Raw genomic sequence first — 22,078 nt, 5'->3', positions numbered from 1 at the left:
TAAACGTTCTCTCAACCCGCCTACCATGGGATTTTAGGATTTTAGCGTGTTACCCATTGGAAATATTCGTGGATGTGGCTACGTAGTTCAATGTCCATTTGTAGAGGCGCCAGCGCCAGCGAACATTTGTCTAGAATTATAACGACCTAACCTCTTTTCTACAATTTGCTAATATTTGTACACAATAGTTATAAACAAATAACTCATTTAAATGATTAATATAATAGTGTAGAGCAAAAGTAGAATCGTTGTTTGTCGTTTGTCGAACTCGTGTTAGATATATGTAAAGTGTAGAACACAATAATTGTAGCTTTATGACAATTAAAAAAGGATGTTTTCTCCTATCAGTGAGTTTAGTCTTAATGTATAAGTTTAGATATAAAACTTACAAATAGAATTATAAGGAATCTACTTTTGGAAATTTGTCAATTTCTTTTATCAATTACAACTCTTTTTTTATATTATGACTATAAGAATTTATAAATATTAAATATTAACGAAGAAATATATATATATGGTAGAATTTTTAATGGCGCATTTTAATTGTCTTATTCGTTTCATTGAAATTAATTTATTACAGATTTATCCTCGCCTAAGTCATTTCAAGGAAGAAATTTAACAGGGACAGCGCGTCTTGTACGTGATTTAGCTGCGGATATTCATGCAAATATACAGCAATGGAACAAGCTTCAACTCCTAGGAGTCGCTTATTTAAAAGACATAACGCAGGAAAAATGTGATAAAAATTATTCCGAGAATTTACAAGATTTATGTGACAAGTTAGAAAATATTTGTGATAATCTGGTAAATGTTTCTTTTAAGCACTCTCTTACTGCATTATTCCATATTTTTACACTTTTACTGGCCAACATCGTTTTGGCGTAATTGACATTTTACTTTACTTAGAATTATATATGTGTTTATCAATCTAAGTAATTGAAAGTAACTTTATTTACAGGATGACGCAGTTGGAAACTTAGATCAAATTAAACATCAACTAATCAGTGTAACAGCCTTACATAAAACTGCGGATAAATTGTTTATAACATGGCCGACAACGAAATTTGGTAAGATACAACCTCAGATAGCTAGATTTGTTAAAAACCCACTTTGCAAAGCATTCGCTGTAAATTTTGCGCAGAATGCCAGCAGAAATGTAATGTTTTAACAGAATATGATAGCAATTGATTACAGAAACCAAGTAGAAAATCTGTTATTTTATGAGTAACCATTTAAATAATGTTGGCAGACTCTGCTGATGGAATAAGAACTTAATAAGAACACGGTCTATGCCACTCTATGCTAATCCGCTATATTCCGTTCAAATTTGTTGGCAAATGCTGGAACATTGCTATCATTTTGCTTACTAAAAACTTATTTGTACATAAGTGATAATTACAATATTTTGATTATAATTGAGTTGTTGACTAAAATTAATTTTGTCGTAATATTACTGTATGCTTCAAAAATGTTTAGGTGAGGTAGCAGAAACTATATATAAAGCATATCATGTGGAAGCTAAATTAAAACGCAAATTACTTGAAAATGTTGCTCACAATTATACAGACTCTTGGAAGATGCTCCATCTGGCGGCATGGGTGTACGAGCCTTCATTGACTGAAGATTTAAAAGTGTTATTAGATTCGTTACTTATTGAAACTGGTCATAGGTGATGAAAGTTTTCAATGTACTTTTTATTTATTCACATGAGAGAGATTCAGATTGAAATATTTTGAGTCCTTTACAGTTATGACCTAATATGATGTATACTTCATAACTTCAAGTTTTCTGAGTAATAAAGAAAACCAAAACTGTTTAAATTACAATTTTCTTTCGTTTACAGTAATGGTTTTTTTCAAAATAATTTTTCCTACATTATTGTTTTTATTAAATTTTTTTTACGTGCCATCGTATGTTCTATTCTCTCTATATATAAAGATATGTATTGTGTATAGTATATTAGATAATAGAAAAAAAATGATGAGAAAATACAAACTCTTTTGAATTTTATATTTTCTTATTTAATAAAGGAATATCATTTTTTTTTTGAGCATTTGATAATGCTCTATTATTGTTCAGAATGAGCATTTAAACGGTATTTTTTATTTTTAAAGTTCTATTCTCATTAGGAAAATTAAAAACATATTAATAGCTCCTGAAACATTTAAGTCGCAAAAGTCATTTAAAAAAAGAAAGATAATTAATGTAATACCAGAAATTAAATTAAATAATTAGTGTAAATAGTTTCTATTTCTCAAATACAATCCATGTTCTTTTAAAAGGTTATTTTATTATATAAAGCATGTATGACGACAAAAGCTTGTAATTTATAACATAATTTTTTTATAAAAGATGAAAGGGAAAGAGTGAGACAAGGGACAAGGGGGAAAGAGAAAGGAAAGAAAAAAAGAGAAGAAAAGGGGAGGAGTTAATGATCAATTTTACTTGACGGTATTTTTGTTTCTCAATCGATTATTACTACTTATTATTAGATATTCCTAATGTTGAAAATAATCAATATCAATATGTATCAATAATAATCAATGATCAATAATGTTGATAAGAGTCATACAAGGACGTTCTCAAATCCATATTTGGGTATTCCAAAAAGTAGGTAATTAACGAATATCACAAGTCTTCCGTAGCTTAACAATTCATGATTAAGAAACAAGTGAAAAAATTGTAAAATCATTTTATATTAATGCAAATTAAAAAATTTCCTTATATTTTTGTTAAGTGACTCAAATCACGAAATTACATTAGTTGTCATGCCTATGTACAGCCTTAATATTTGTATGCCACTAATATTTGACGTATGATTGAAAAGAACATATAACATGGTTTATTCAATAATCAAACAGAAGATTCATAATAATCATTTACAATTAATCATCTGTAATTTGAAAAGTACAGACATGTACTTTCTTCCCCGTAAAATCAACAACCGAATTACAATGGGAGAAATTATCTGTAAATGTACATTTAGAATATCCAATTAATATATATAACCACGATAGAATTCCTTTTTTAATACTTATTATATATGTATGTATATATATGTATATGCACAAAATTATAATTCTTAATGACATTCATGAAAACATTAGATCCTCCAGATCCTCATCCGACAAATAGAAATCCTCAGATAGATCGTTAATATCGACACTGGGATCGTAATCTGCACTATCGTCGCCAGAATCACTCTCATCTCCATCATCATCGTCGTCGCCATCTTCATTATTTTCTCTATCGTTCTGATCGTTATCATCACCATTATCGTCTCCACCAGTATCTGCATTATCACCATCTGTTTTCAGAGTACAAACAAGAATTCTAGTGTCATACTAGAACATTACAATGTAATTTATAAATATATAAAAATTTTTAACACTCGCGGCACAACACTGAGATATATCTCAGGGATAAATTAATAAAATGAAATATTGATTTTTACCATCTGCATTATTATCGTCTGACGCATCATCGTCACCATCGTCATCACTGGCATCGAGATCATCTTCTTCATCGTCTTCGTCAGCTTCATCCTCGTCGTCTCTTCGTCTTCCAACATCGTACAATCTAGCACACGATTCCTGTATGCTGGCAAATTCACCCAGGTTTTCTACTATCGCAATCTGAGTGTCAAATTTATTGCAGGCGAGACTATAAATTCCTCTTTTCACATCACAGGTCGCTAAAATATTAATATATGAAATAGATTATTTACAGGCTAAAATAAAAAAAAATTTTACATAATTTTTTAAATAGTAATAATGTGTTTCTTGTATTATAATGCTTCTTTCTTACCAATATTATTATAATCTAAAGCATCTAGAGTCTTGAAGGAAGTCGAATAATGAGAATCATTTTCATTTTCTTGATCTAACGAGACTGCATATATAATGTTGTTGACCGGTGAGAAGATCACTTCCATGTCATCGAGAGTGGGAACTGTCTTAAGTAGGTGAAACGTTCTCAAATCCCATACTTCAGTATTAGATACAACTTCAGTCCCGTTTGGATGAAAAACTCCGTTTAATGTTTGATTTAATTTGTCAAACTTATGAATTTCTTTGCCTGAATTAACATCCCATAATATGCCATCGCTAAGTACTAACTCGTCGTTCATACTAAAGGTTGCCCGATTTTTAGTATATTGATTTGAAATGGATGGCGTCAAGGTTTTTATTAAGCTTCCAGTTTCTATATCGTATATCTATGATGGAAAGTATATAGAACATATAAACTCTTATTAAAATCTTTTAAGATATAACGCAACTGGAAAGTTAGATATAAAGCGCTACCGATAACCGTTAACGTAAACGACATTATTTGCGTTATGCAATACAGTTAATACAATTAAATGCTAATAAAGTCAGTGCATGTATTTACCGTCGCGCTCTCTCCTTGGGTACCGATTATTCTATCTTGCAACTTGCTAAATTCAATATATTCATCGTTGTCGAAGGCTTTTTTCATTTCGAAGAACGCTCCCGTGTCCCAGAGCACTGACATAGGACTTCTCCAAGCAGTGGAGGTCAACAAAAGATTACCACGCTTATTACTTTCCATGTGATACACATACGTTTCATGGCAATTATAACTTCCCTCTTCCATTCCTGTATGGACGTTGAACATTTTGACGTCTCCAGCATGAGTGCCCAAAATGAGATACTGTGTGCAAGGCTGCATTCAGAGATACGATTAAAAAGAGATATATAAAACAATAGTTTAGAAAAGCCAGAATGGTTTACAAAATAAATTAAAACTTACCGAGAAAGTACAACAGGTAAATATTCCTCCCACATCGGTAGGCCGAAAGGTTTTTATAGGACAGAAACGGCTATAAATGTGTTTTCTATCTAATCTTCTACCATCCATTCCGAATGCTCGTCTCGTTAATCTCACTGTTACATTCGTAGGTGTAGAATTTTTTGCGCACGGGTCTGGACATTTGTGTGGTCTACAATATTAATTGAAGTACATAGATAAAACAAAACCGAAATAATCGCATTTTACACATTATATAGCTATTTTAAAAATAAAAAATATTACTTACACAAAAAGATTGAATTGCGGGCATGTTACCATCGGATTTTTACAGAGAGCATGTTGATTAGTTAAATATTCCGTGATAATAGAATCGAGAGTAACCGATACGTTGGAACTAGCTACTCCAGGTCCTCCACCACTTCCGGGATCTCTAAAAATCTGTTTCTGTAAAGATCTACAGCTATTTGATTGAGGCTGTATCATAGATTGATAATTAGCTGGAATGACTAGATTAGCTGGCTGCTTTTCGGACGAAATTGATTTCCTACAACATAACGACAATTAAAACAAGATATCGACTATAAACATATTGAAGAAAGTATACGCAACTTACTTCTGATTAATTTGTAATTTAATTGGCTGATTTGCATTATTCGAAATAACATTTTGATTCAGGCAATCAGCGAGCTTTAATCGGATGTTATTATTCACAGATGAACCAGTGCCCGTATGGGATATAAATCGAGATGATGTGGGAGTAGTATTGTTTCTACAAGTAGTTTCTTTTTGCGCACATCTAATTGTATTATATAAATTGACAGGGGCACCTGGAGAAAAACTATTTCTTGGCTAGAAAAATAATATTTTGATATTTGTAATGTGTATTTTATACAAAAGTGTTAATTGTTTATTCTATAATTATTAAAAAAGAACGTACATATGTATATACATATGTATGAACGATCTTATTGATCACCATTTTAACTTACAGTTACGCTTGCAGGATTTCGGTATGTAAAAGGTTGATATATTATTGCTGATTTCATAATTGCAGATGATTCCAAGTTTGCTTCTCTGTGCAATACATTAGCCGTCTCAGTTAAACCCTTCGACATGAGATGCTGATATATTAAATGGTTAAGTTGTTGTTCATTATATTGTATTCTCGTTTGGGCTACAACATTAGCCTATAAAAAAATCATTTTGTTTAGAAACATCGCAAGAATAATTGAAAGAAAAGATAAATGCCGGATATTTTGGAGATGCTAAAACCGGGTTAACTTCAAAGAATTAATAATTGGAAAATGTGCGGCTGTTTTGGGATATCTTGTGCATGTATGTAAATTAAAAGCAGCTTACCCTATGTAAACTGACTAAAGAAATTTCATATTCTGCACCCGTTGGTTTCGCTTTACCAGATACCCTTTCCATTAATTCGAGAGCATATTTTTGGAAAATAACATGTTCTTGACGTTTTTCTTGTAAGATAGGATCTTTCATAAGCGACTGAATTTGCCCATTCGTGAACATTGGTAACTTGCTAATAATCTGCCTAACTTTCTCACTACGTGCTAGTCCAGCTAGTGCACGACACGCCAACGCTCGTATGCTATCGGCATCAGTAATAGGTGTTTTCACCATCATTAATTGTAGTAACACCTGTTACAAAAAAAAAATAATTTTATATAAATCATATCCAGATAATTATTTAAGACACGATCACACATACATACCATTATCCCGTTATTCGACCTAACGCTTTCCCATACTTTTTGTATCAATTCTTCGCTATTGTGAACGTTCTTTTTCTTGGCAGATCCAGTTACAGAATATCTAGCTACATTTCCTCCGACCTTAAAAAGTCATCAAATATCATCAATTAGAAAACACCTTAAGAATATTATATACATATATTTGAGGGAATAATTTATATAAAATAAAACGTACTCTGTTTATAGGAGCGCATACACAATTAATTACAGCTCTAAGTGCTGCTCTTTGTACATCAGGATCTGCAATAATCTCACATTCAGCTGCGGCTAGCAAAAGATTAATCGCCATCGTCACCGACATGTCTGGCATGTCGACTTTTTCACATAGCAGCAACATAACTTTTGGTACAACAGAAGAAATTGCGATAATGTCCAAACATGATCTGACCGTCTCTGCACTAGAAGTAGTATGTACCCTAAAAATATAAATTATTTAGAAATTCCAAAACTCCTACTAACTGTGTATTTGCCACCGGTTGGCATAGCATACACCATCCAATGTTATGTAGAGATCAGTGATATTACATATATATGATGTAATATATACGTTAAAACACAAAATTACAAAGATCCGATAAACTTTTGTTAATGTAGATATGTGTTAATTTACATTGTCCACTCACCGTCCACTATAGTTCCATTCGCGAGCATAAGCTATGATTTGCAAAATCAATGTAATACCACCTAAACGATAAAGCTCTTCCACTGGTGGCCATATCGCTCTAACTGACATTAATTCTTGGAGTATCTCTACTTTTGCTTGAACTTCCTCGCTACTCAACTTGCATGCCTAGAATAATGAACATGCCTCAAAAATGTATATACATTAAATATATAAAATAATAACAATTTACAACAAAAAACAAAGAATGTAATTATGGGCGCAAATCATATTTTAAAATAAGATTGCGTAAGTAATTAAACGCGATTTAAAGAAATGATCCGTTAAAAGGTAAGAAACTTTGAGATTTATTGTTTCAGATAATTATAAAGCGTGGTTCACAAATTGCTAATTTTTTACCACTCTGATAAGATAAGAAAAACTCCTTTAAATGCATAATTAATTGCTCATCCTTACCTTGTAGGGTGGTAATGAGGGCTGCCATGTATCGCGTTCAGCTCTAACGTTTTCCGCACGTTGCAATTGCTCTGCTTTTAAATGCAAATGCGCTTCCATGTATCTCTTCAAAGCAACAGTTACGTGTCGTACAATCTGCCTTGATGCACACTCTTCATCGTCATTTAGAGTCGAGTCTTCTTCAGGATTTAAAAGTGTCAAAACCGATATCTACAGCAGAATTTAATTACATTTTACTTTATCGAGCAAAAAATAATTCAATGCGAGCTTCGTTATCTTTTTCACAATGAACAATTTTTGTGGTTTAAATTAAAAATAGGTAAATAGATATTAAATTTATTTTTATTTTGCTTGGTGAGCATAAACATTGATCAATGTTTTCTTACCACGTTATACAATTGTCTCAAGCCGTCCCGTGCGTCAAACTCTTCCAATATAACTTTGAATGGGAAAGAAAAGCCAAAGAACATCGTCGCGTGACATCGTCCAGAATCATGACTGCATTCCAACAACCACAATGCGTAAATCACGAGATTGGATATTATGTGTTTCGGCAACAGACACACTCGTTCCATAGCATCCTCGCAGTACGCGAGATAATAAAGACATATAGATACACCTGTCGCCGCAACACTCGGCCTCGGCACATCTAACAGCCTTTGCAAACCGCCGACATTTAGGAATTCGATTGAGAACTTTTTATGACACAACAAGGACGCGAGGTACTTAAGAGCCTCAAAAGCGAGTCTGCAATCCTTAGTCTCTTGCACGTTTATGTATTTCAGTATCAAGTCCAGAGCGTTGTGTTCGAACACATGGCCGAGGAACTCCTGATACTCGCCCATCGGTGTCAGGTATCGCAAAACCAGCATTTGCCGAGTCGCGAGAGTAGGAGGATGCATTTGAATACTACCAATGACACGCGATTTCGTCTCGGCCCAGGAAGAATTTGAATTTCCCTCTGCCTGTGTCATTTGCGCGTAAGAACTTTGAAACAGACTGGACGACTTTTGCAAGTTGCTTCTGACGGATGCCGGCACAGCGATTCTTGTCGGCTGTAAACTGTAGCTCTGCTTGGATGGTGTCACTGACAGATTGCTCGCGGCTTTCGGAATGGACAGAGGTGGGGACATGATCTCGGGATAGAGTTCGCTGTTCTTCACGGGCGTCTCACAACCGGAGTTGCTCCTCTTCTTCTTTGTGGCCGGCACATCATTGCGTATCGAGTCATTCTCATCGGAAGAAAGTGACTCTTGATTTTTCATAACTCCGTTTTTCTGCCATTTGTCTCGTAACTTGCGCTTCTCGGGGATGTCTCTGTCATCGCAATCGGTGACGCTGTTCTTATCTTGTCCAACATGAGCAAACGGCCTAACATTCTGTTGACGATCTTCGTGCGCCTTCTCCTGCAACTTATGCAATCGTTGCAACATTAGTGGCACCATTTTGGCATTTTGATCTCTAAATCCTGTAGCTATGTCTTGCACTTCCATAGCTGCGGCCAGAAGGCCGGTCGAGTAGCTCTGTAATGGCTCAATGCTTTTTTCTGCCCAAGAAAATAATCTGTGTATAAGACCTTCCATATCTGGCTGAAATACTGCTGAGGTTTCTAATCCTGGGAGTATATCTAGCATCAGTCGACAGGCAGCAACGTTCAGTTTTCTGACGTCTCTTCCAGTTATTCCCGCCCGAGAAAAATATGAGTCTCTCAAGTAATCGTTTATTAACTGGAAACAAACATGTATTATATTAAAAATATCATTTCACAGTGTAACATTTTAATTTCAAAAGAATACGTAGATGATAAAAAATATTGTTACGAAGCAAATTTTGCTTAACTTGTACGATTGTCTTATCATAAAAATAATACAGCAATATTTTCTGCTTTACTCAAAAATGGCAAACTAAATAAGCTGAGTTAACTAAACATTACAATAGAAAATAGTGTAGAATTCCACGTCGAATATTTTTTAAGTCGTGATAAAAGTAAAATTCACTTAAATTCATAAATATTAATATATCAATTACATTCGAAAGAAACAAATGTAATACGTATCATGCTACAATATACACTCTTATCGGATTTTATCAATTCTATATATAGTTACCTTTGTCATGAAATTATCCTTTCTAAATAAAACTTTCAATATATGCCCAAAATTGCATTCTGGATCGGTGCGCGACGGATGTCTCTCGTCGAACGGATCTGGATCCACATTCATGTAATGTTCTGTCTCGAGTTCTATTATATCCGCTAATCTCTCAAGAACAGGAATGGGATCGTAAGTTGGCGAGCTATGTTCTTCCTCCCATTGCCGTAGAATTTGTACAACATCTGTTACTTCCGCAAGCGATTCTGCATTCGCCATTATTTATCTGCAAATATGTATGCGTTTGAAACAACAATTTGAAAATCGAGCTTTCTCGTTGGATTTCAACGCGTAACAAAATTTTATATTAAATCTCATAATTTTGTGCGCGCGCGCGCGCGCGCAATGTATGCGCACACACATACGTGCTCAGACAGCACACATGTCCAAAAGCAGGACATAAGACGTCTAAAAGTCGTCCCGTTTTTTTGACATAATGCTGTCTGGGATGTGTATAAAATCATACACCATACTAATAAGTAAAATAAATTATTCTACAGCAGATTCCTGCGAAGAAACCCGATAAGAGTTTTCGCCAAAAACTGCGCTAAAATCTCGACGCGCGAGTCCTGTCAAATGCGGCAACATGGTCCCCCGTCAAACCGCAACGCGGAGGTTAACTCCCGCGCGAAAGATACAGTACGGGACAATCGATATCGATAATATTTACAATTTTTCGATGCGTCAGGCATTTAAAAAGAACACCGTTCCGTTGACCGGCCTCGAAGCGAAAGACTCCCCTCACTGACACGCGAGAGACATCCTCAATGTCACGACGCGTGTGAATTGCGGCAAACCGACGACATAACCTCAAAACCGCCAACGACGGTAAACAAAGGGGTAGGATAACAAACGGAGGAATTGTCGGAGAGTATTGTTCGAAGGAGGGCAATTTCGGCGTGTCACAATTCGCCCCGATGGAATTGCGCAAGGGAATCGGGCGAGCCGGCCGGCGTCGCAAATTCGCGACAATTTCGCGGGCGAGCGCGAGGATCACGGCTCACTCACGTCACCGTTTCGCCGCGCGTTACGGTGGCGCGTGTCCGTTACAGGTTAGGATCCGCGATACGCATTTACGTTTGACAACTGTCGTTCGATGGTTATTCCTGCGGCAATTTTGCCAGCGATCTCCCCGACGACACGGACGATACGCGCGACTCGGGCAGACAGCTGAATTAAGACTCGAGTCTTACAAATATTTAATTATCGTTATCACACTTATCCGTTACACTGGCTCTCGCACAACGATGTATACATCGGCATGGACAGTAACCTCATATTTCAGAATCTCCTCGTGAAATCTTCGGGTAGTTCCGAAAAACTGGTTTTGCAAAAATATAGATGGGTAACGTAAACACGAACTCCGTACGACGATCCCGAGGTGATCCCGGAGTCACGTCCAGTCACGTGGTCGCCATTTTGAGCATTGTTCGCGCGCTTAAATTTTGATCCGGTAAGCTACGAAGATAATTATTATGCGATAAACAAAATATATAACGATACAAACCGCTACCCGTATATTATTAAATTTATGAAATTATTGCAATTTTTTATTAACATTAATCGAAATCGCTTTTATCTTGTATGTATATACATGAGCAGCTTTGCCCCAATAATTAATAGATAATAACATCAATTAAGAAATATAATATTAATTAACAAAGTAGATAGTACGTGTATGTCCCTAATGTCCATTTTTACTAATGTAGATTATCTTTAATCTCGGTTCAACTTACTTTTTATATTTCTCTAGTTCTAAAAATTAAAAAACAATAAAAGTACGTTAAATCAAGATTAAAGTTACATCTACATTGGTAAAAGTGAACATAAAAGAATCATTGTACGCATATATGTATGCAAGGTGAGACTTATGTATAAAATTTTAATAGATATAATCATAGTAAACTAATTATAAATAAATTACATCTTTCCACTGTTTTATATTTATATTGAAATAGCTTTCAATTATATGCAATTAGATAATTTATTTTTTACAATGTTATCTACAATACTGATTTTACAAGTAGTAATATATGTATAAAGCCTTTTATGTGTAGTGCACATATATTAAAAATCATATAAGAAAAATATATTCTCCCGAAACATTCATCATCTTTCTATTTTTTAATAGACTTCTTTCATCAGAAAATCATATAATCCGTCAGTTGAATGCACTCGTAATACATTTTAATCATCTTTCTTATCATCCTTAGAATTAAGTTTCAAAATTGTGCGTAAAATAACCGGGAACTAGGATTATCAGAAGATTTTATATTGAAATTCTTGAAAATGCTTGCAATTCTTTCTCAGATTAAGAATAATCTTTGTACATATATATACATAACGCATTGACAGATAAAATCAATTTATGAAAAGTCTACTGAGAACAATCAAAAAATGTAAATAACTTTTTCTCCGAATCATTATCATCTTTCTTTATTGTGGTCTCCCAAGTGTTTTTATTTTAAGGCTTCGATTTGAAGTTTTTTTTTTTTTTTTTTCCCCCATCAAAATATCTTTTTATTTAAAAATAGCGCGCAAGAATTCTCAACGTGTCATTTCTTGCCTCTGACGATCTACATGACCGCGGCGAGATTTCACCTTAAACTTGTAAAGTGCGACAATTGATAACATTTTTCGTCATAACGTTATAATTATTATTTTGTAATTTTATCTTTTATATTTCGATACGTTATTATATAGCTCGTTTTTTATTTAAGGAATCTGAACAAAATATAGAAAAATAATGTTGGAAATAAAGAATATTAATACAATGAGCATGTCTTTCGATAAGAAATAGATGCAGATAGAAAATCACTCGCTCTGCTTTATTACGAATTTGTAACAATCGGGAAAAAAAGTTTACTTACATTTTCTGAAGTAAAAATGTTATCTTCTCTGTTATTTCAGAAGATAATAACTTTATCTTCACGATACTTAATATATAGCCTAAAATGTAAGATCCATCCTTAAATTTTACAAAAATTACTTTGTAACAGCAGCAAAGGAATTAGGCTACCGCTGTCCCGAAACTCAAGTTCATAGATGAGATTCTTGAAAATTCCTTTGACTTAATAAGTTTGAGTGCTGCTGAATAAAAGTGTCAATAACTCTGGGTCCGTTAAATTTCTTTTATATTTTTGTACCATCTCTTGAATTTTTAGACGTCTTCGAACGTGCGGTGGATGATAACTGAAACATATGAATATGCATTTATACGTTTTATCCAAAAATAAAAAAGAATGCACATAACTTTTCAATATAAACGTGATATAATACAGAAGTATGATCTCTCCTTCATTATTAATTTTATTACCTGTCGTTATCCAGCCTTCTTCTACGTCCCATATTAAGAGCCGTTTGTCTAACCAAGGTTCCCAAGACTCTTCTCGATACCACCATACCGTCGATTAAGGGCGTCGCCAAATTGATTCTCGAAACCGGCCCCTGCAATCTGACCCGCATCAAACCATTAGCGAGGGCTTGAAGAAAGATAACGTGCACATCGGTAGCTTGCAGCGTCCTCGCTTGTTCCAGCCCGGTGTAGGTGGAAGGAAGCAGATCGCCTACAATCCAATAAGAGCGTTTAATTTGACGCAACAGAGAATACATAGAAGACAATAACATCGCATGGCGATAAAATATACAATAAATCGTTCAAATTAATTAATTAATCGCGAGTTTCGGGACGTTTTGCTTGTGGAAAAAGAGTGAACGTACCAATCGGGAACTGGATATGATCTTCCAGACTCTCCAACCATATAATCATGATTTTTGTATTGGTTTGAGACGGCAGAGCTTGCTTTGCCGACCTTCTAGGCCTGATGGGATCTGCACTCGATGAATTCGTCGGACCAGCTCCCGGCAAGCTCGACGGCTGTTTCTCCAAATCGAGCGACATCGCTCGAGAAGTCTGCGTTGTATTTTGTGATATTCCACCGCTGCGAGTGTCCGTACTTTCACTGATGCTCCGTTCAAACCAGGCTGTAACAAAAAATAATATAAACTATGGTTCTGAGAAGTAAACCATATTCGTTATACATAATAATCTAAAGGTCTTCCGCAGATAATAGGAAAGCAAATAAAAAAAAAGACATGTTTCTAAAATCTGTATTTTAATTAGTATTATCGCCTTTATAAGATTTACCTTGTCCACTGGCACTGATATCGCTATTGTAACTGGTCTCCTCTAATGAATCCGTGCTGGCAATGAGATACGACTGCGTAGGCACAACAAACGCGATTTCCGAACTCACATCCGCCCAATACAACACGTGAGTGTCACCGTTGTAAAGGGCGCCACCGTGATTGCTGTGAGCTGGCTGTGGCACGTTGACTTGCGCCGTTACTCTCCACGAAGTAGATACGTGGCCCGTCCAGCCCGCGTGACCTGACACGGAAACGGGCCAACCGAGAGAGCTTAAGAATTCCAAGAAATTTGGCGACACATTCTCCTCGTGCAGCTGTGAACGTAAAATGTGTAGCGTGAAGTTGTGCCTTCTTTTTTTTTTTAAGGAAAATTCACAACATATAATAGATAAAAACGATAATATATATTATCGTTATTCTAAACTATGATTGAAAAACCAATGTCTTACCACGTTTGACAATATTTCGGAGGCAGACTTTTGACCAGCTTTTACGTAAAAGATGTGAACGGTGTCGCACGTTCGCGGGCTGATATTGTCCAGAGTTTCCAAGTCCGTACAGAAACCAGGGATGGTCGGATCTAGAGCGATTAGCCCGCTACTTCTGGATTCCTCGTTCTCCTTAGGTTCCATATTTAAGAAACCGAAATGGCTCAGGAATAGACGAGCCGTTTGGAACTCGTGACAGACCTGGGGCGGTACGCATTCATCGGTTTTGTCTTCTGCATCCTTTACACTACCATTGTCATGCTTCGACTCGAGCGTTATCTGACGTTCTAAGAACTGCACGAGGATCTGATGTTCATCACGTACAGCATCGTTGTCACTCATAACTGCCTCGAGACTCGGTATCGATTCATCCCTGCCATGAAGATCACGCAATTAAATATTATTTGGATTAGAATGTTGTAATTCGAATCTCATTATGCAAAATTAACTCAAATAGCCGAGTATTTTCAATATCACGTCTAATCAGAATTGTATCATTTATATTTTGGAAATTTTACATCTAATTTACTTTAATTTATTTTATTTATTTTCGAATACTTATAGCCCTAAGTTAAATATAATTAGGGAATAAAGTTTGAAAGTTGTCTTAATTTAAGATTTGCTGCAGGTGTTCGCTTACACTTTACAGTGAGGAATGCGATCTACATTATCTGGGAAGAATCTCGGTTTATAATCCGTTCGTGGTGCGGCTTCAGCTAACGGCAGGGGTCGTCCGGGATTGCTGTTTATACTTCTGATGCTGGATCGATGACGCGGTAAATGACGGAGCTGCATCGTCCACGCGTGTCTGCCGAACGGTCCACGGATCAGAACCGTCACGGTCGGCTGAGGGTCCTGATCGTTCCCCAGTGGTTCCTCCAACAGCGCTAACACAATCGCGTTCTCGGACACGAAGTAACGAAATCTCTCGACGGCCGCTTGTCGTGCCACGCGTCCACCAGTCCAGCTGTTGCAGTGCCGAAGCAAAGATACTTCGTCCAACAATGACGAAAGCGATTGTGCCCCGCAGGCGCTTGGGAAGTAACCGACCTGCAAAGAGAAGTACAATTATAAATAAATTCAACGAAATTGAGAGGAGATAGCTTCTTCGATTAAAACTTCTTAAGAGCTGTTGAAAAAAAATCTTAATATAAATCCCTACAAATACCAAAAGATTTAAATTCTAGCATTAAATATCTTTGATTACCGCGCACTCATGTGTCATTTTTATATGTTAAACTGTGGCAAACAAACCTGTTCCAACAAAATAGTGAGAAGAACATCGGCAGCGTCTCTTACGCGCATAGAAGCAGGCTTTAGCTCTTTTTCGTCTTTCATTTTGATAGGTTCTCCCGGTTTTCCGACACTCTTGGTGCCCGACACTCCGAGCTCAACGACTTCCAATACTGTAGTCAAGCAGTCTTTGTCCTTCAACAGCAGAAAAAAGGAATCAATGTATATATATATATAGAATTTCAAGTAAGATTAATTTCGTAAATCATCTATAAAAAGTCGCCAACCTGCAACAATTGCGGATGGGCAGTTAACCAGGTTGTCAGGCAAGTGAACGCCGCGACGATGGACGAATGGAGATCCTTAGAGTGCGCCGGAGGTGGACGCCAACACTGATACGAAATGTAGTCGCACAACCATTTTACCGCCCTCTTGCATTCCAGAGCATCTGCAATACATACACAGCGTTTCGACGCGCACTTTGTTCCAAGAGCGTTCAACGTTAGAGCTGACAATTTTTATCTGACAGATATCGAACCTGTGAGCTTCCTTGCTGCATGCAGAATTATTTGAAACAAGACAGGAGATAAGTATCTATATTTCTTGCATATGTAAGATATATAAGTATATACGCGTATAACGAAATTTAAATCTTGCAAATGCAATTAATCTGCATTGATCTTGCTACCTGTTTCGCGAATGCGTGTGCGTGCTAATCCGGATAGCATCTCGAGTGCTGCTAGAGAGATGTTCAAGTCAGTCTTCCATGACGAAATCAAACGATGACACACCAAGTACGTTGCTCGTACAAAAAGAGCATGGGCGGAATCTGTAAGAATGTCCCTCTCATTTAGTCTCTAGGTCTATAAGAAACAATATCACATGTCTATGTTTTACACCAGTAAATATATACATGTATAATATTTATAAATAACAAATGCTACGTATATATATATATGTATATATATATATATATATATATATCGCAGATCCCCGGAGAAGACATATATATATATATATATATATATATATATATATATATATATATATATATATATATATATATATATAAAGTGAGAGAAAGGAAAAGAGAATCAATACATCTTTTCTCAAAAAACTTTGAACATAACGATAAAAACATAAACGTCAAGCAAAAATAAAATTCGCACTCTACGATTGTCTTCGAATGCGATTTTTCTAGCAAGATAAAACAGTATTTGTATTTACCAAACGCAATGCATTCCTCTTGAAGGGTTGCAATATCAGAGGCATCGCCAATTGATCGCTGATCACTGGATATACTTATTTGACTGGCCGAATCGCTGGTGACTATATTAAGCGATGATAAGACGGTACAATGGCGAAACGCATAACGGAACACAATTCGTAATAACAATAAAAAAATTAACGTTTCATATAAAAGCACGTGTAAAGCTGATGAGAGGTGACATTAAGCATTGTAATTCGAATATTTTACGCCCTCATACTGATTTACTCCCATTCATAAGCTATCGATAAATATTAATAAAAAGTCTCTGTATTAAATAAAGTAGCAGTATACTGGGACATTGCTATCTTATTGGCATCAGAGAAAAAACCCAGTCGTGATCATAGGCGTTATCCATAGGTCATAAAACAATTATATCAAATTATAATAACAAGTTTTATTGTATTTCGTAAAATTAGTAAAATTAATTGTTAAATTATTGCTTTAAAGTTATTACTTTGAGAATTACTTTTAAAGAATCGTTCTTCATCTAATTATCACATTACTTTTTACACTCTTCATGGGCAATCTAAAGAAGAATGTCAATTATTTTCTTATGTAAAATAACAATAAAGCAATGTTTATACTGCTCTTCGTCATATGATATATAAAAAATAGTACCTATGATCACAAGATCATTTATAAAATTTGAACAGACAGAAGTTACTAAAGAAACTCAAAACAGTGCATTTATCCGAGTGCAAGCTAATATCATTTAGTATCAAGGACGAACCTGAAGATAATAAATTAGTTGCCGAGTCACTGGCTACCGTGTCGGGTTGCGTGACCTGTTCCACTTCTTCCGCTGCTGCAGAATCTTGTACGCTCAGTAACAAAGCACCTGACAAGAATTATTTGCACGTCAACATTTATTTTCATCTATATAATTTTCTACTTCTCAACGGAATGTTAATTTCTTTCTTTTCAGTTTCAGTTCCACAGAAAATTAACTTTGTCAAAGAAATATGAATTTCATTGATTATCATCGTAAATATGAGAATTCAATTGAAGATACATGTTGCAAGAGCGAAAGTTAAATCGCAAGCAATCTCAATTTCAATAGCGGTACCCCTTTATTAACTTACCCAATAGCATATGTGTATTCTGAGGATCAGTCTCCACTTGTAAAGCGTTTATGAGTAGATTCATGAGTCTCGGTTTTAATTGTACAAACGTTACGGGACTTTTCTCGGATAAACTCGTGCCTGGGAATATCGGAAGCTCCTTAATGGCGAGGTTCTGCAATGAGATATTCACGTACAGACTTCTTCAATTACGTGATCGCGTCCGTGTTCAATATGACAATTTATTAAACATTAATAAATTTTATTAAAACAATTCAGGAAAGAAAAGGAAATTATACTTATGTTTACCTGAAAATGCAGAGGCAGCGTTAACATTGATATTAGCAGATGTATCGAGGCCCTTCGCAAGTCCGGCTTTGATACCATATTAGATTTCAGCTTCAGGTCTTTCTCCGGTAGGACCACCTCCAGAGCGGACAACACGGCCGGCACCAAGACTTGTATACCATTCAAATCGAGACGAAACAGATCAGCCGAATTCAACAGAATACTCGCTAATGTTTCGCCACATTCGCGAGACTGAAAACAAATTGAATACACGCAGATTACTTCTATCTCTTTCGAGGTCTATCCGAAAAATATGAGCTGCAACCGTATACCTCGTCGACTTTGAGGCCGTGATACATCGCCTGGTAAAATCTGGCCAGGTACACGGGTAATATCTCTTCGCCTGTTTTCTTGGCGCAGAAAATTCTACACAGGGCGCCCAATGCCTCCGCTCTGCCAGACTCGTAGCGGTCTATGCAAAGTGTCGGCGGTACGTCGCTCACGGTTTCCTGCAGAGAACTCGGCCCGTCCACAAGTACCGATGACGGACGTTTTGAAGCGCCTGACGGTTCTGCTCACGAGACGATCATCGCATATAAAATACAACCGTGCGTAAGACATTCTTTTATCTCACATACAGCGATACTTACGCGGTAAGTTCTGCGACCAACCTTCGGTACCGATAAACGCGGCCTCGAACAACCATTCCCCGAAGAGATGCAGTATACTGTTACACTTGGGTCGTCCTGGAGCTAAAGGAGGTCTAATATCCTGGCCAAGCGAGGTCATAGCTGTAAATCACACACGTGTGATCAAAACGGAGATTACTCCGCTATATAATTGCGAACTTATAAAAATGTTATTACATGCGGTACTCGAAGCGGATGACGGTCCGGAATTCGATATTAGCATCGGCGGTGTACTAGTAACACGGCTTGTCGTCAATCCGATTAACGACGCTTTCGGGATTCCTGCAAAATATTTACGCGTTTCTACAGGATGCTTTGTAACAGCGACGAATAAAGTGCCATGAAGTACAAGTTCACTAAAGACTAATAATTCACAATTGTTGTATATCTTATTAGAGCAAATTTTAATAATATAATATAAAGTATACAGAATACAGTATAAAAAGAAAACATTATGATACAAAATGAGTGCTATACAGTATTCGTGACTTTAGATTTTAGCGGAGAAGACAATTGACTGATTGAGCAACAGTATCGACGTATCGGCGAGAAAAAGTATTGCACTGAGATACCCTTAGTGACTGCGGAAGGAGTGACACTGAAACTTTTGGCAAGTCTGCGTTGCGTTGGGGGTGTGGGAGACGGCTGAGGCTGATCCCTACTGCTCGACCTGTCCCACCCGACACCCCCGCTGCCAGTGCCGCTATTTCCCGACGTGACGTTGGACACGCAACACTCCTCCCAGCAGCATGCCTGTGAAACTCCTAAAACATTCGCGACAATGCGCAACCGCCACCAGGTAACAAGCGAACAAGCCGACAGGTGTGCGAGTGTAATAGGTAGAAACGAATTTCAGGAAATGTACATTCGACACCGCCTAGCCTCTGCGTATAATTTACAAGTTACGGCATATGGCCTTCGAGGATAGATCACGAATTTAACGTTCCGAATCGGATCGACAGCCTGGACTTACCCAGAAAAGCATCGACCTGACTCGCTATGCCTTTTATAGCTTTCAGAAATATCTGCGGCAAACTTTGCAGACACGGATGCTGGCACGGATCTATGACGTTAGGGCTGGCGATAGCGTACTGCAGAAATGCTTGCGTTTGCGAGACGACGGCGGGTCTGCACAGGTCCACGGGATCGCCGATGGTACGCAACAGTCTGTACCATGCCTGCGCCACCGCCTCGTCCGACATAGTAGGTGATACCAGTTGCGTGTCTTCCTCGCCTATGAATAATAGAGTTTTGCTCATCATAGTACAGCACGCTACAAACAACGTGCGAGCTTCGTTAAACGAGCGTGCACTCTATTAGAGACACATACTTATTTTCAATTCGGGAAACATCGGCCCGTACATAATATGCAACAACCTCGCCGTAAGAGCGAGGCACACGCGATTCCATTGTTCCACCAGAGCCAATCTGTGACGCCATCGCAGGCAGGACTCTCGTAACGTTCGCCACAACGGAGGTGAAGGGAAACTGCGTTCGCAGGCGACCAGCCAAACCTGGAAAAAAAAACATTATTCTCTAAGTTTACAAATGTCCATGTCGTTAATTGACCAGTATTCCCGTACCTCTAGCAATACACCGAGCACCCTCTCGCACAATTGTTCTCCCGCATCCTCTCTCGTTGCCGGTGGTGCTAACAGTGCGTCGTTAATACCGATGAGAAATAATAACAGACTCTCCCAAGTTTCTCTCTCTAGAGTCGCTGGGCCTCTCGCGATTTGCTGCAAAGTCCTGAGTACTCGATGACACAGGACAGCTTGCCGATTTATCGTATCTGTACCTAGAAATATTTATCGAAGGGTAACGTATCTCACAGATATCGGTATTGATACAAGAAACACACATCTCGCTAATGCGTATTCGCAGAAAAGTCATACATATCATGGATTACCTAGATCCTGATACAGAAAAGGCCAGACTTTGGGAAAGAAAATGAAATTTTATCAAAGAAATCGAACAGCAACTTTGACGTACGTAAAGAAAACCGAGTCTTGTCTCACCTTCCCCTTTTCTCGGCACGAACAGATTGTAAAAATGACTTATGATCTTCCTGGCGTAGAAGTTCGGGTCGTCCACGATCGGTCTGGGCACAGAAATCTTCGGCGTCGAGTACAGAGCGGACAGCCACTCGCAGTATATGTTCACGCAATCCCTGACGGTGTCGTGCTCGGCCAGCGGCAGCGACAGGCCGAAGCATATCACCTCCATGCACCATTGAACTTCCCTGTCGGTGGAGAGCGGACTGGGTTCTCCCGCCTGGGTGATACCGAGATTTGCAGCGAGTTGGCGGACTATGGACAGCGCGACCTCCTTCCCCGCCCCAGGGGGGAACTTCTCCAGCACGCTCTGGCTTTCCTCCGAGCCTTGTTGGATCAGAGTGCTCAGCGAGGCCCATTCTGAATACATCCCTTCTTGGGAATCCTGAAGGCATGCAAAAACATTAAGTTCCTCCCATTTTTGATAACTTTAGAGAATCAGAGGCACCAAATACAAGATAATTGAGATTAAGCACACAAGTGTGACTGCAAATAGATGTAAATCGAGACGTATGTTTCCCACGATTAAAAATGGACGTAACCAAGTGGAAAATTTGTCAGATATAAGCACCTTGAGATTAACTCTGTTGAATACGCCTAAATTCATAGATTATTACACGCCTATACGCCCTATATATATTCAAGAAGCAGCTTTGGGGGGACGAGGTTGAACACTGGAGTTGAGCGATCGTTATTAACATTCGCGGTCCAAGGTAGAATTAAGACTTCGCGCGGTCCATCTCTCGGCTGACGTGCGTCGTCGGGTCGCCGATCAGTCTCTCTCTGACATTCCGCACGTTTGACAGCTGACTCTGACAGTGACTTCGACAGTCAACACGTAATTGTATACGTACATACAACTGTTCCTTGTAGCTGCACTACGTTGTACCTTCTGCACTTAAAATGAGACAGATGTACATACATACATAATCAGACGTTGAAAAAAGATAGAGGGAAAATGAGGAAGAGATGAGAAAAGAATTCCAGCTGCAAAGAGCGAGTGAACCTGTTTGGAGTGCAGAAAGGAAATCCTCACCTTTTCGTTCATAAACGAATTCGTTTCATAACGAACG

At 37.5% G+C, this 22,078-nt stretch overlaps 3 protein-coding genes and 1 long non-coding RNA gene across 14 annotated transcripts; 2 read left to right on the top strand and 2 right to left on the bottom strand.

Annotated features, from left to right (window-relative positions):
• The first annotated feature begins 116 nt into the window (after positions 1 to 116).
• On the top strand, positions 117 to 1,820 carry LOC143896142 (cyclin-dependent kinase 2-interacting protein-like). The gene is made up of 4 exons (XM_077403739.1): positions 117 to 347; positions 581 to 804; positions 959 to 1,067; positions 1,477 to 1,820. Exons 1-4 carry the CDS (start codon positions 332 to 334, stop codon positions 1,671 to 1,673), a joined length of 546 nt encoding a protein of 181 aa, XP_077259865.1. The 5' UTR covers positions 117 to 331; the 3' UTR covers positions 1,674 to 1,820.
• Positions 1,821 to 2,814: 994 nt separating this feature from the next.
• On the bottom strand, positions 2,815 to 11,189 carry Mahj (LisH and WD40 domain-containing protein mahjong). Of its 6 annotated transcripts, none has more exons than XM_077403693.1 (16): positions 11,047 to 11,189; positions 9,732 to 9,999; positions 8,010 to 9,350; positions 7,624 to 7,833; positions 7,169 to 7,335; positions 6,721 to 6,961; positions 6,507 to 6,626; positions 6,133 to 6,432; positions 5,763 to 5,960; positions 5,387 to 5,622; positions 5,060 to 5,317; positions 4,774 to 4,963; positions 4,393 to 4,686; positions 3,808 to 4,216; positions 3,455 to 3,694; positions 2,815 to 3,307 (listed from the first exon to the last, which is right to left on the bottom strand). In XM_077403693.1, exons 2-16 carry the CDS (start codon positions 9,990 to 9,992, stop codon positions 3,093 to 3,095), a joined length of 4,680 nt encoding a protein of 1,559 aa, XP_077259819.1. In that variant the 5' UTR covers positions 9,993 to 9,999; positions 11,047 to 11,189; the 3' UTR covers positions 2,815 to 3,092. The 6 variants fall into 6 exon arrangements, with proteins under 6 accessions (XP_077259819.1, XP_077259816.1, XP_077259817.1 ...); XM_077403690.1 differs by having other exon boundaries at positions 10,967 to 11,120; XM_077403691.1 differs by lacking the exon at positions 11,047 to 11,189 and adding an exon at positions 10,444 to 11,029.
• Positions 11,190 to 11,738: 549 nt separating this feature from the next.
• LOC143896120 (ral GTPase-activating protein subunit beta) lies at positions 11,739 to 21,866 on the bottom strand. 5 transcript variants are annotated; one of them, XM_077403696.1, is made up of 24 exons: positions 21,577 to 21,866; positions 20,970 to 21,390; positions 20,861 to 20,887; positions 20,535 to 20,749; positions 20,282 to 20,465; positions 19,925 to 20,185; positions 19,524 to 19,715; positions 19,129 to 19,233; positions 18,913 to 19,053; positions 18,595 to 18,833; positions 18,284 to 18,514; positions 17,996 to 18,149; positions 17,644 to 17,751; positions 16,871 to 16,972; positions 16,332 to 16,472; positions 16,182 to 16,196; positions 15,931 to 16,091; positions 15,665 to 15,838; positions 15,051 to 15,460; positions 14,372 to 14,783; positions 13,921 to 14,236; positions 13,494 to 13,757; positions 13,090 to 13,339; positions 11,739 to 12,965 (listed from the first exon to the last, which is right to left on the bottom strand). In XM_077403696.1, the coding sequence occupies exons 1-24, from the start codon at positions 21,610 to 21,612 to the stop codon at positions 12,845 to 12,847; spliced, it is 4,680 nt and encodes a 1,559-aa protein (XP_077259822.1). In that variant the 5' UTR covers positions 21,613 to 21,866; the 3' UTR covers positions 11,739 to 12,844. The 5 variants fall into 5 exon arrangements, with proteins under 5 accessions (XP_077259822.1, XP_077259824.1, XP_077259826.1 ...); XM_077403698.1 differs by having other exon boundaries at positions 18,934 to 19,053; XM_077403700.1 differs by lacking the exon at positions 16,871 to 16,972.
• On the top strand, positions 18,735 to 19,941 carry LOC143896145 (uncharacterized). 2 transcript variants are annotated; one of them, XR_013256570.1, is made up of 3 exons: positions 18,735 to 18,870; positions 19,446 to 19,750; positions 19,808 to 19,941. It is a non-coding gene; the product is annotated as an uncharacterized LOC143896145 (long non-coding RNA). The 2 variants fall into 2 exon arrangements; XR_013256569.1 differs by having other exon boundaries at positions 19,791 to 19,926.
• Positions 21,867 to 22,078: the final 212 nt, after the last annotated feature.

This window comes from Temnothorax americanus, unplaced genomic scaffold, assembly GCF_048541705.1.
Source record: "Temnothorax americanus isolate GAGA-0224 unplaced genomic scaffold, ASM4854170v1 Scaffold18, whole genome shotgun sequence".
In the NCBI taxonomy this organism is placed as follows: domain Eukaryota; kingdom Metazoa; phylum Arthropoda; class Insecta; order Hymenoptera; family Formicidae; genus Temnothorax; species Temnothorax americanus.
The sequence above is the reverse complement of the archived record's forward strand: the minus strand, read 5'-3'. Positions and strand labels throughout refer to the sequence as shown.

Coding starts and splice junctions, on each gene's coding strand:
- LOC143896142 (XM_077403739.1), top strand. Junction 805..958: donor AAAATATTTGTGATAATCTG/GTAAATGTTTCT, acceptor CTTTATTTACAG/GATGACGCAGTTGGAAACTT. Junction 1,068..1,476: donor ATGGCCGACAACGAAATTTG/GTAAGATACAAC, acceptor AAAAATGTTTAG/GTGAGGTAGCAGAAACTATA.
- Mahj (XM_077403693.1), bottom strand. CDS start 9,992: ATGGCGAATGCAGAATCGCTTGCGGAAGTAACAGATGTTGTACAAATT. Junction 7,834..8,009: donor TGAGACAATTGTATAACGTG/GTAAGAAAACAT, acceptor ATTCTGCTGTAG/ATATCGGTTTTGACACTTTT. Junction 5,961..6,132: donor CTTTAGTCAGTTTACATAGG/GTAAGCTGCTTT, acceptor ATTTTTTTATAG/GCTAATGTTGTAGCCCAAAC.
- LOC143896120 (XM_077403696.1), bottom strand. CDS start 21,612: ATGAATTTAGGCGTATTCAACAGAGTTAATCTCAAG. Junction 20,750..20,860: donor TTTTCTGTATCAGGATCTAG/GTAATCCATGAT, acceptor AAATATTTCTAG/GTACAGATACGATAAATCGG. Junction 19,234..19,523: donor TCCTTCCGCAGTCACTAAGG/GTATCTCAGTGC, acceptor AATATTTTGCAG/GAATCCCGAAAGCGTCGTTA.